This window comes from Peromyscus leucopus, chromosome 8b (assembly GCF_004664715.2).
Source record: "Peromyscus leucopus breed LL Stock chromosome 8b, UCI_PerLeu_2.1, whole genome shotgun sequence".
Lineage (NCBI taxonomy): Eukaryota > Metazoa > Chordata > Mammalia > Rodentia > Cricetidae > Peromyscus > Peromyscus leucopus.
In genome coordinates, this window is record NC_051086.1 from 25,566,251 (window position 1) to 25,579,573 (window position 13,323).

Genomic DNA, 13,323 nt, shown 5'->3' on the forward strand with positions numbered 1-13,323 from the left:
TCCAGAGCTTCAGAGAAATGGAATTTATCCTTTCCTTTCCTTTCCTTTCCTTTCCTTTCTTTTCTTTTCTTTTCTTTTCTTTTCTTTTCTTTTCTTTTCTTTTCTTTTCGAGGCAGTCTCATATAGCTCAGGCCAAGCTTGAAGTCACTGGGTAGCCAAGGATGACCTTGAACTCCTGACCTCCTTGCCTCTGCCTCCATTATGGGCTTGTACCACCACACCCAGTTTATGCAGTGCTGGGAATTAAAACCAAGGCTTTGTAGACGCAAAGCCAGCACTCCCCCAAGTGACCTACATTTTTTTTTTTTTTTTTTTAATTTTAGTTGCTCTTCAACAACACTGCCCGGGATCTGCCTACAGGCTGACCTCACACCCTGGAGAATTCACCAGTGCTATTTGCATTATCGTGGACCAACACCTTGCCAGTGTCTGCCCTCCATGTCTCTCCCCTGCTGCTGTTCTCTGTATCTCCCTGAGTTTAGAGTTGCTATTTGTAGTAGATTTGGTCCCCTGGGAGTCACTCAGCATCTTAGAACCAAGCAAATAGCTTCAGTGGATTGATGCTAAGGCTGAGGTTGGGGGGAAAATAAAGATCCAGTGAGCTTCAGGATGGTAGCAGGGGCAGTCTGCTATGATTTAAAAACTGGACTGGGTGGGGAGCTCACAAAACATCTCAGCTGGTGGAGGTGCTTGCCATCAGCCTGATGACTTGAACTTGAGTTTAATAACCAGACCCACATGGTGGACGGAGATAAACAACTCTCAGAAATTGTCCTCTGACCGCAGACTGAGGCTAAGAAAGTTTGAAGTCCTAAACCAGGCTGGCTGACATGCCAATTCCTACCTTCACATATCAGCAACTTGGTGATATTCGAGACCAACCAGTGCCCTAAGGGCTCCCCAGTCCAGTGTCAGGTGCCTTGGAAGCATCACCTCCCTCAAGACAACTTGAGACGGGGGTGTTAAATTGGGTCTTTATGGAGGAGAATGAGGTTAAGTGGGTTACCCTCGAGGTGACAGAGTAACATGTGTGGTTAATCAACAATTATTGTCACCCTGTAGGGAGCCCCAGGTAGAATATTTCATTCAACCCTCCCAATGCTAAGCACCATCCGTAATTATCATTTCACCTCCTCAGATAGGAAAGGTCTAGTTAACTTACCTAGAATCTTATATTCGCACATGGAGGGCCCCAGGGACTTGAGCCCTCAAAGCCTAGTTCTGAAGCCAGCCTTGATGGCACAGAGCCTTCACTCCATGACGAAACATGGACAAGACCCCCTACTTTAAGGGACGTCGCAGAGGCCGGTTTCTCTCAGTGTATCCTGGCTTAGCTCTCACAGGATCCCCAGGCTAGGAGGCTCTTGAGCATCTGCATACAGGTGGTAGGTACCCAGAGTCGAAGGGGAGTGTGGCAGAGCCTGATACTGGTTCAGGTAAGCTTAGCCCAAAGAACCAGGGTCTCAGAAACTCAAGTCATTCTGAGTTCCCAGGTTGGTTGTTTCAGGGTCTCAAAGAAGGAGTCAGGACAGTGGAAGGCAAGGAAGCTTGATTGAGGGAGGGAGCCAGCTCCCTAAAAGGGACGGGGCTGGGGGGAGGGCTCCTCTGATTCATTCTTATGCCTGGTACTGAAGCCTCATTGACTAGAGCCTGTGGGTAAGCTGAGGATGGAGCTGAGAAGCTTCTGACAAGCTGAACTGGATGGATGTGGGAGATAAGGTAGCAGAGTACAGGTTTAGGGGAGGAGGAAGACCACCAAAAGTTTCAAAAAGGAGGAAGAACCGGGAAGTGAGGAGAGGGAGAGCTGGTGGTCAGCCATGATGGAGACAAGGTAAGGCCTTTTAAAATCCATAGCTGGTGAGCTCAATTGACGGAGTGGACTTGTTGTCAAACAGAAGCTGCCCTCTAAACACAGGCCTGTGCTCACGCAGAGAAGAAGGGCTTCTGAGCTAATTCACGGTTTTGAGATCTGTGTCTCCACTCACTCTCTAGAGAGTCTGTCGGAAAGCCTTGTGCTGGTTCACTGATAAACTTCAGACTTCTACCTGCATAGCAGTGGTTTTTCCCACTCTTCAGGGGCTTCTTATCTAACTTTTAAAAAGATAAAATAAATTAGCTGGGTGGTAGCGGGTTGTGACTTTAATCCCAGCACTCGGAGGGAAAGGCAGGTGGATCTCTGTGAGTTCGAGACCAGCCTGGTCTACAGAGTGAGTTCCAGGAGAGTCAGGACTACACAGAGAAACCCTGTCTCAAAAAACCTAAAAAAAAAAAAAAAAAAAAAAAAAAAATTAAAAAAAGATAAAGTAAAATTTACAAGCAGGAAGAAAAGCAGAAATTCCCTCACCTCTATCCGAATCACCCCGCACTCATTTCCGCTCGCTCGCTAGGCACCCTGGCCTGCTCACGAATGAGGAAACATTCCTAAGAAGGAATAGGCTGCAGCACTGACTGCAGAGGTTCCTTCATCCTGGGTCTCACTTCATGTTTTGGATGCTGCAAGGCTGGGTGAGAGGAGACTCCAGGCGGGGGCCTGCCTTGGCACTGCCATGAACCACTTCCAGGCCATTCTGGCTCAGGTGCGGACACTGCTCTCCAGCCAGCAGCCCAGGCAGGTTCAGGCCCTCCTGGATGGCCTGCTGGAAGAAGAGCTGCTCTCCCGGGAGTACCACTGTGCCCTGCTCCGTGAGCCTGATGACGAGGCTCTGGCCCGCAAGATTTCCTTGACTCTGCTGGAGAAAGGGGATTTAGACTTGGCTTGCTCAAGCTGGATCTGCAGCAGGCTCCAGGCCCCGGTGGTAGAGAGGGGCAGCAGCTACAGGGACCATGGAGGTAAGCTGGCATCCCTTTGAGTCAGGGCAGTGAGGTGTGGCCAGCCCTAAGGTGTCTTTTCCTCTCTGAAAGGGAAATCTGTGTACAGGATGCAGGGAGAGCTCCTGGAAAACCTGGGTGGCTGGGTGCTGAGGGCATGCAGCATGCTTCCCACACTGAGCAGAACATCCTGCTTGGTCCATGCCTAAGCTCCATCAATACTGGGCTCTACCGTGGTCAGAGGAACGCCTGCTTCCAGCAGACACACCATGTAGTGGGAAGAGGTACAATCAGTCACTTCAGGTCAGAAACAGAGAGACTGTCTGGGAATGTGATCCAGTTGCTAGTGCTCGCCTAACACGCACAAAGCTCTAAGTTTGATCCCAGCATTGCTTAAACAGGAAGTAATAGTGCACTTTTGTAATTTCAGCACTTGGGAGACGGAATCAGGAGAATTAGAAATTCAAGCTCATCCTTGGCTGTAGAGTGAGACCTGGGCTACATGAGACCCTGTCAAAAAAAAAAAAGATGTAGAGAAAGGGGGGTCATGGAAATGGGGGGGGCTAAAGAGCTGGAGATCAGAGGGCAGGGTGTGTGTGTGTGTGTGTGTCTATGTGTATGTCTCTGTGTGTGTCTATGTATGTGTCTGTGTGTGTCTGTGTGTGTCTATGTGTGTCTGTGTATGTCGATGTGTGTATCTGTGTATCTGTGTGTGTGTGAGAGAGAGAGAGAGAAAGAGAGAGAGAGAGAGAGAGAGAGAGAGAGAGAGAGAGAGAGAGAGAGAGACTGACAAAGGAATAGAGAAAAAGAAAGCCAAAGATGCCCAAATGGACCAAGAAGGAGAAGGGAAGGAGAGGAGAAATAAGAGAGCCGGAAGGAAAAGGAATGAAAAGCTGGCAGGAGACAGAGAAATGGAGAAACAGAAGCCAGGAGAGAGAGGGGAGTCTTAATTTTTTTAATTACATTTATTTCTTTGCAAGAGAGGTCAGAGGACAGCTTATGGGAGGTGACTCTCTCCTTCCATGTGGGTTCCAGGGATTGAACTCAGGTCATCAGCACTTTTGCCCCTGAGCCGTCTCACCTGTCCCAGTGTCAAGGGTACTACTGATAGTCGAGGGTGTTCTTTTGTTTACTTTCTTTGGTGCTAAGATTGGAACCCAGGGCTCTGTGTGTGCCAGCATGTGCTCCATCACTGAGCTCCACCTTGGCCTGCTTCTGCCTCTTAAGTCCAGAGAGAAGCCAGTGCTGCTGCCTCTGCTCCCAAGCTTCTCTCCTCCAGCACGTTTGGCTTCCTCCTCAGGAACAGAGATGCTCACTGAGACAGAACTTGTTATGTTCTCCATGCGTGTTGTGCTGGTGTCAGGATTGGGGCCACAGAGTCTAGCCTCTTTTGTCCCATCATGTTTCCAACTTGGAGACATAAATTACATCCTGCATTTGGTATCTATGGAGTCCTTACAGTGTGCAGGGGACAGGTGAAACAATCCGCACCCTCTCCCTAGGTCTTCTACTCATCCCAGCCCTTTGAAGGCACGTGTCCCTCATCTAATGCACAAAGCAGAGACAAGTCAGAGACCTCAGGGTAGAACGTGGCAGAGGCCAGTTTGGAAGATAGACAAGCTGTGCTCCGAAATCTGACCGGGGTAGGGGGTGTTCAATGTTTTTTGGTCACTATGAAACAGTAGACAATGCTGAACTCTCCCATGTTTCTGGTAAGACATATGCATTATATCAGTGGGCTTGGCTGCTCTTGTGTATAAATCCCCAGGTTGGTGGTATCTTTCCTCTCCTGAATTCAGCTCTCATTCTCTCCCTCCTAACATGGACACAGTGGACCTTTGCTCCCTATCATCCTTCTGGATTTCCAACAGGGTGCAAGTGGCCAGTATCATCCTACCGGGCAGTTGTTCACCTGGGGAGGCAGTGAAAGTTCCTCTTTCTCCTGACCGCCACCAAGAGCAGCTCCCTCCCTCCACTGATGCCCGCACCTCAGCCCTACTCGCCCCTCTTTCTGAGTACACTGGTTCCTGTTTTCTAACTCTATTTCCTTCCTGGGGGTGTAATATTTTGATTTGGATCTCACATGACTTCAGAAAGTGGAAGTGGACTCAGGGTGTGATCATCAGGGACAGTGAGACAGAGGGGCATGGTCCTTGCTCCCTCTCCCTGCCCTCCAGGCCAGCTCTGTCCCAGACTGGGGCTACACACACACACACACACACACACACACACACACACACACGCACGCACACACACACACACACACACACACACACACACGCACACGCACATGCACACACACACGCACACACACGCCAGACAGAGATAGAGAATGGGGAAGGGAGACCCCACAGGGAGGAAAGCATGAGATTGGAAATGAAGAGCCCTGAATGAATCAACGTGATGCTGCAAAAGGGAAGCTATCGGTGTAGGGTTTTGCACTCACTTGGGGTCATCTAGGCCCTTCACTGCTCTGACACTGAATTGGCTCCCTGTGTCCCTCTGAGGAAAATCTGGATGACAGCACACAGGCCTGCCACAGTCTGGCTCTCATCATCTCTCTGGCCTCAATCCCTGCTGTTGGCTACTGCAGCCCCTCCCACGTCCCCAGTGTCCCCAGACACATCTGCTCACTGCCTGCCTCAGCACTCTTCCCCAGGTATCCTCTTGGCCAACCTCTTAAAATGACCTTTAACTCCTGCTTCAAATATCATTTATCATCAAAGCCTACCCCGAACATCCCAAGTCATACAAATCCTTCCCTGCTGTAACCCGTGCCGAGGGGCCAGAGACAGGAGGATCTGTGGGACTTTCTGGCTGTCATCCCAGTGCGGGGCTCAGTGAGAGACTGTCTCAGGGGAATAAGGTGGAGAGCGATAGAGCAGGGCACCCAGTTTCCTCCCTTGGCCTTTCTGTGCCTGCCTGCACAGATGTGCAAACACACACACACACACACACACACACACACACACACACACACACCCTGCCCAGGCTGACTTTAAAAACATCTATATAATTTATTTTTGTGTTTGTGTGTTTATGAAGAAGCTCCAAACAGACACAAGCTTATATTTTATTTTATTTTTTTGAAGGTTCACCGAAGTCATTTAATCTGTCAGTTTCTCATTCATTTTTATGTCTTAATAATATTCTATTGTATGAATAAGCCACATTTTATTTCTCTCCAGTATTTGATAGCTATTTGAGTTGTTTTAACTTTTTTACTATTAGCAACACACTGCTGTAAACCTTCATATACATGTTTCATAGGTGCACATTTTCAGTAGTTTGAGGATATATTCCTAAGGGGAGACTTGTTGAGTAACAGAGTAACAATGTTTTGCATTTTGACCAACCACCAAACTGTTTTGCCAAAATGGCACACCATTTTACAATCTCACCAAATCCTTGTTTTTAAGGCTCTGATTTTTGTACAAAAGCATTCAATCATCCTGTCAGACCAAACCAGGAAAAGTAAGCTATAGTTCAGAGCTGTTCTATTCCATTTACTATGCAAAGCCATTCTTGGCATTTGCAACTCTCAGCCCTTTTGAGTATTCTTGCAGTGTTCACCTTTTCCTCCACCACTTTTTTTTCTTCTTTTTTTCTGGTTTATTTCTGTCTATTACAACACAAGCTTATATTTTAATCATGATATGTCTCAAATGCCCAATATGGTATCATTCTAAGGACACCGTAGGCATGCAATATATACTTGTTGAATGTTGGATGGTTTGTATATGGATTGATGAATGCACAGTAGATGGGTGGATGCATAATGGATGAGTATGTGGGTAGATGAATATGTGGCAATGAGTAGGTTGGTAAGGAACAGTGGATAAATGAATAGATAGGTGAGGGAGTGGGTGAATATATGGATGGATGGTTGGATGGTTGGATGAGAGGGGTGAAAGGTAGTTGAATGAGTGGGTAGAATAATAGATGGATGTATGGTTGTGGGGGTAGGTTTATGGATGGATGGATGGATGGATGGGTGGGTGGGTGGGTGGTATGTAAATAGGTGATGTGGAAGATAGGTTGATGGGCCAGTGGATGAGTGGATAGGTAGATGGGTAGGTGGATAGACAGATGAATGGATAGATGTATGTATGTATGCATAGATGATTGGGTGGATGGGTGAATGGGTAGGTGAATAGATGGATGAATGGATATATGTATGTATGTATGGATGGATGGATAGATGATTGGGTGGATGGGTGGATGGGTGAATGGGTAGGTGAATAGATGGATGAATGGATAGATGTATGTATGCATGGATGGATGGATAGATGGGTGGGCGGGTGGATGGATGGATGGATAGATGATTGGGTGGGTGGGTGGATGGATGGATAGATGATTGGGTGGGCATGTGGATGGATGGATGGATGGATGGATGGATGGATGGATGGATGGATGGGTGGATGGGTGGATGGATGGATGGATGGATGGATGGGTGGGTGGATGGGTGGATGGATGGATGGATGGATGGGTGGGCGGGCTGATGGATGGATGGATGGGTGGATGGGTGGATGGATGGATGGATGGATGGGGTGGGCAGATGGATGGACGGATAAATTACTGGGTAAGTGTGATGGTGAGTAGACAGATGGTGACCATATATAGTCATGTACTACCACTGTTATCTCTTTACAAATAAATATGCCGAGGCCCAAAGAATTTAAGTGACCTTGTACCTTGGAGCTAGGGAGGGTCCCATTTCATCTAAAGAGTATGGACCCATTCTAGCCTTTTCTGCTTGGCTTCCTTTTCTGAACAGCCCCAGGATCCAGGAAATCTACCAGAACAGTCAAGTCATCTCTAAACTATGATGGGCTGATAGCAGGTGGTGCCCTCACTGCAACCATACAAGAAAGCCCTGTCTGGGAGAAGACCCTGGGGGCTGGCGCTGATCTGCAGAGAGCAGCTGTGTGCACACAGCCCAGCAGTGCTCCAGTCAGTCTGGAGCTCATGGTTTAATCCCAATGGGCTCAATGGTCTCCATGGGAAATCAAAGCAGACACTGACAGAAGCTAGCCAGCCACAGCTGACAGGCCCTGAGAGGGTAGCCACAAGGACAAACTGGGAAGGGTCCTGATGAAGAAGGAACTGGCTGTGAAATGGAGGCCATGGGAGTCACAGAGTCACTGAGAACAGTGAGTTTGGGAACAACATCCGATGTGAGATATGAACACTCCCAGTCCCAGTCAGCTGCTTCTGATTCTGAGGCATCAAGCTGGTGTCTTAGGTGACCGTGGTCTGGTGTGAAGGAGAGGGCACCCCCAGCCTCAGGTTTGTCGATGAGCTATGAGGTCTTTGGATCTCTTCCCTCTGGGCTGCAGGACATCCCTTCCAGGCTCCTGACTCCGGGCTATGTTTGGTTGCCCTATACTCCGTTTTGAGTACTATATTACTACACACTGTTTGGGTGCCTCTGGGATTTCCTCGTGTGGATTCCATTCTGGGAAACAGCAAAGTCTCCCTCTAGGATGCCACTGGTTTATTGAAAGGGACATTCCCCCCAGCTTCCTTCCCCTTTTGGAGGTTAGGAAGGAGGGACTGTCCGAACTGGCTTCTCCTCCAGGTGTCTTCCCCAGCTCCTGCCTGCTCCCAGCTGCAAGCTTCCTTAATTCCCGGAAGGGGGTAGGCTTCAAGGAAGACTAAGTTTTCCCCTGGCACTTAGCCTGGGGAGCTGCAAAAGGAGAAGTGCCTGTACCGGGAAGGGGAAGTTGGCACTTCCCAGAGGATTTTCCCAGCTTGCTCTGTGTCCTCTTGCCTCAGAACTTGGCACCTGACCCAGCCAGGGACTATTTCCGCTACTGTTGCTATTGCTGTGAGTGGCCCACCTGGACCCTCCCTTCTGGTCACCTCCTGGTACTTCAAGTCTCTCTCCAGCACACCTTCTTCATCCCCCAACCTTCTCCAATCTGCTTCTCAGTGACTCCATTTATAACCCATATTGACTTACCAAATTCATTAGTTTTTCTATTTGCCTATCACTCACCTGTGTATATTCATATAGCAACTTAGCCACCTACCTTCCTACTGGTGGGCGAATCCATTTACATATCATCCGTCTGCAGGTTGCATTCTCGGTAACTTCCTGCATTCCTAATCTGTAACAAGCTACCTCTATCCTATCTAGTCACTTACCTATTAGTTTTTATCACCCCCCCCCAGTCACTTATTCAGCTCCCACTGGGAGTTATGTGCTTACCCAGAAGCATGAGGCAAGGCACTTATAGCATGTTAAGAGACAGTCTTTATCCACTTAGGACTCAAGCCAGCCTTGATCACTACAACAACTGCCATCCATTCATTCAGACAATTCTAGAATCCGGTGTGTGTGTGTATGCATGCCTTCCTCAGTCACTCTTTACCTTTTGTTTTGAGACAGTCTGTCACTAAACTTGGAGCTCACTGATTGTTCAAGATGAAGGCCAGCAAGCCCTGGTGATGCTCCTGCTCGAGAATCACGGTGCAGGACACCATGCAGTTTTAACTCGGGTGCTGGGTCTGAGCTCCTCATGTTTGCACAGCGAACAATTCGCCAGCAGAGTAACCCCTCAGTTCCCAAACAGATGCTTTACAGAGAAGAATGCCCAGGTTGACCCTTCCTTCTCATTCCTGTCTCCATTCACCTCATCCTGAGAGGCTAGGATTGTTGTCTGTGCATCCTGAACCCTTCCTCTGGTTTCCTCATCTCCACTGACCTCTGACAGGTGCCAGCATTGCTCTGTATCTCCAGCACTGTCCTTCTGGATGCTGATATGGTACCTTGTCATGATCCTGCTTGGAAACCGTCAGGACAGACGTGGGCACACTTCTGCTTCGTTGTTGTGGCACATGGGTCTGGGATCCAGGGGTGTCGGGGAGGATGTAGAGAGACCAGGTAAACAGCCCAGGTGTGTGGTGCTGCTGACACCCAGGTGTACCATGGCTGAACCCCACTGTAACAGACCAGGCTTGGTGATGTGCCTCTGGGCTGGTTGGGGCCATCAGAACCAGCTGCCTCTAAAAACAAGAAGGAGCCTCACATGTGTCTCAGAAGAGCAGAGGATCTGACACCAGTACCTCGACTCGCACTGGGTCAGGAGTCGGGAGGTGGGGCAGAGTGAGATTTCTACTGCGAACTGTCTTTCCCCCACCAAAGAAAAGCTGTTTCAAGTTGACTCCTAGCATTTCTCTTTTGTCTGTCTACTTCCCTCTTGGGACTTTAGCAAGCAGAGATGATGGCTTGAAGACTGTCACCATGCAAAGACAGTTACTGCACACAGTTTACACAGGGGGAAGCGAAGGCACCCACATGGGAATTGAGGGGTTTAAGGTCACCCGCCTGCCAGGAACAGCCACACCAGCCTTTGTCTCCCAGGCTGACCCCTAGAATTCATCCACTGTGGTGCCACGCTCACAGTCCTTTTCTGTATATCATCGACACTAGTATTTACTTGACATTTTTCCCAAACCATTCACATTTGTAACTCATTTTCAAAGAAAGTTTTCTTTCCCCCCACAAGGAGGGAAAAGTGCCCAGATAGCAGTGTTGTTTGTTTTCAGACTGGGTCTTATGTAGCCAGGCTGGCCCCCAATTCTCTACAGCACTGAGGGTGATCCTAGAGTTTTGATTCTATTGCCTCTACATCCTGAATTCTGGGATTACAGATGTGTACCACCACATCTGGTTTGTGTAGCAGTTAAACCGCGGGCCTTGTGTATACTAGGCAAGCACTTTGACAACTGAGCCAAGGAAAAAAAATAGAGCACTGTTATTAGATTCAAGCCAGATACTCCCTGATGGGGAGCTGCCATCTGCAGGAAAGAGACATCTGTGTTAGAGAGGTTGAAAAACAGATTCACCCAGACCAGAACTTTCTCACTGATGTCACCTGAAGGATGGTCCAAGTGGAAAGGTACTCACTCTCTCCCTGTGTGAGTCAATGTTACTTATTGCCACACCTGAGTCACCCTGCACCAGCCAGCTCTCAGACTACTAGAGTTAACACTCCGTGTGCAACATGGGTTTTAATTCAACATGTAGGAATAAAAATGATGGACCGTCCAGAGAAATTCAAAGCAGTTTGCTGTGACTGTGAGGATGACAACAGGGAGCAGAGGCTAGACTCCCCACATCCCTAACAGCTCTTTGTTGTCTTGAGGGGCATGCATGGGAATCTGATGTAGGCCCTGTCCTGTAGAACAGGGCAGAGATGGTAGCTGGCACCAGTGTGGGTCCATAGCAATCATGATTTCGGAGTGTCTTAGTCAATGTGCAGCCTTCTGTGGTCACCCAGTTTGGCTTGCAATAAGGAACTGAAATTAACATAAGAAGCTGTGGGTGGCTAAGGGAGCATGGGCAAATTAGAAGGTATCCAAATACAGGATATGAACTCTTTGGGCCGCATTGTCATTTTCAGGTGGTCCCTTACTTGCTTTCTTTGCATGCTAGCTGAGCTTGGGAGGCTCTGGGCTCCCGACTGGTCTAGGGAGGCAGGTGAGTGGTGAGGCCACCTGCTTCTCACCTGGACATCTAAGAACCTTCTCGGAGAAGTCTAACACACCAGGAGAGGCAGCTGAACCCCAGATATTGTGCATCTCCGCCCTCCACATCATGCGTTGCCTGGTTCCTTGCTCCTCTGGGTCCTGCCTTCCGGAGTTGAAAGGTAAAAGGCGGGATAGAGAAAACTGATGTGATTAGAGTTTTCATAAGGTCTTGGCTGGTTCTCTGAACAGAGTCCCTGCTGTGAATTGGTGGTGAAGGTAAGAAAAAGTGTCTGTGACCCACTGGGTAGCGTAGTGGGAAGTCTTCTTTCCTCTTGAGAGACACTGGGAATGTCTAGGTGCCTGACAAAGAGGTTTCTCAGCACTCAGCCTTCCAGGGGTCATGCTGGCAACTCTTGGCCCCAACTAGGTTTTTGGGGCTACCTGGTCTTTCATCTCCTCTTCTTCCTCCTCTTTCTCCTTCTCTTCTTCCCTAAGGATATTGAACCCAGGTCCTGTGCATGCTAAACAAGCTCTCTACCCCTGAGCTACATCTCAAGCCCAGGTCTGTCTTTGGGTAACTGAGGTGTACCCCTATAGGAGACTTCCACCCCATCCCTGGGAGGCTTGGCACCCCCAAACTGTAATCAAGCCTGGGGGGTATCTAGCAAGCATGGAGCTTCTGGCAGGTTCTACTCTCTCTAGTGTCCAGGTGGTTTCTGAGAAGTAGTACAGGGGCAGATGGTGAGGACTGACTGTATCGTGTGCTACCTGATTTGAAGACAGCGCAGTGAGCACACCACTAGGCTATACTCTTGGCTGCATCTGCATTGTGCCTTTGAAACCATTGCTAACTTCTGAGTTTCAGATTTCCTCAGCTGTCACCCAGTGGGCTCAGAGGGATGTCTGTGTGGCAGGGGAATGGTGAGAATCGAAGAGTCCAAGGCAGCACTTGATACTTTGTAGTAACTGACTGTCATCAGAGGTCCCCAGTGAAATGTTACTGTTATTGTGTGGTTAAAAGGGGTGGGATCCCTCTTCTCGGACTACCCTAAGATGTACTGCCTAAATCGTGGTGGCAAGTGTCCCAGCTCAGCAGCATGCAGCTGGAGGCTCTGGGTGGGAGGGAGTGTTTTAGGTGGAGAGAAAGGTCAGAGTCAAACTTGACCCAGTCCCTCGGCTGCAGGTGAGGAAATCTAGTCATGAGGAGGGGAAATGACCTCTCCAAGAAGGCATGTCCTGGGAAAGCAGATGGTCTAAGAGCTTTATTAGTGGGTCTCAGGTCTAAATGCCCCAAGGAGCAGCTTCTCTATCTTTGTGGTTGTGCTGAGCTGGAGAGAAATTGAGGGCCACCAGGGTTGTAGGTGAGATGGCCTGTAAGCCAAGCACCTGCCCTGGAGCTCAGCTCCACTGCCTCCAGTCTGGAGCCCCCTCCTCCTAAGCAGGGGCTGGCCTAAGTGAGATCTGTCTGGAGGTTGGGTCCTCTGGAGACGGTCAGTCCAAGCATTGGGTTGCCATGTGGATGCTTTTGAGAAAGCACGTGGTGGATGCTGCGTGGGGGTGGGGTGGAGATTGCTTATCTCTGTCTTAGGCCCAAAGCTGGAGGTGCAGATAGAAAGTGAAAGGGGAAAAAAAAGCCACCACAGAGCAGGAGGTTAAGTAGCTGCCAGGAGACGGCCCGCCCAAAGCTCTTAGGAGCTGCTGAGGAGCTGGCGATAAAAAGAGATCCAGCAGCACGCAGGAGCTGGGGCACTGCCACGGTAGGTGTCCCCAAGGTCCCCTTTTGCAGTGGCTAAAGTTAGACGGAGAATCTGAGGCTTGGGGCCGGCAACTATTTGCCAGAGGTCAGATAGCTGGAAAGAGCTGGATAGATGTGCAGACGGTAGAGGCTTCACGGATCCTGGACCGACTGCATGCGGGACCTGGGAGCTGGGACCCAGAGCCCCAGGCTATGCGCAAAGCTGGCGGGGAGGGCGGTTGGGGCGGGTGGGGGTGGGGTGGTGCAGGGGAGAGGGGTAACCTCGCAGGAGAGTCTGCCGC

At 49.4% G+C, this 13,323-nt stretch overlaps 1 protein-coding gene across 6 annotated transcripts in view; it reads left to right on the forward strand.

Moving 5' to 3' along the window:
- The first annotated feature begins 2,445 nt into the window (after positions 1-2,445).
- The window catches only part of Ciita (class II major histocompatibility complex transactivator), a 52,148-nt gene continuing 41,270 nt past the window's right edge, over positions 2,446-13,323 (forward strand). For 2 of the 6 annotated variants that reach the window (XM_037201652.1, XM_037201653.1), the window contains exon 1: positions 2,448-2,829. In XM_037201652.1, the coding sequence (XP_037057547.1) occupies positions 2,547-2,829 (283 nt within the window). In that variant the 5' untranslated portion in view covers positions 2,448-2,546. Of the gene's footprint in view, positions 2,830-11,176; positions 11,466-12,900; positions 13,044-13,323 lie in introns of those variants that run through there. The other 4 variants (XR_005090511.1, XM_037201654.1, XM_037201655.1 and 1 more) reach the window with 4 other exon arrangements.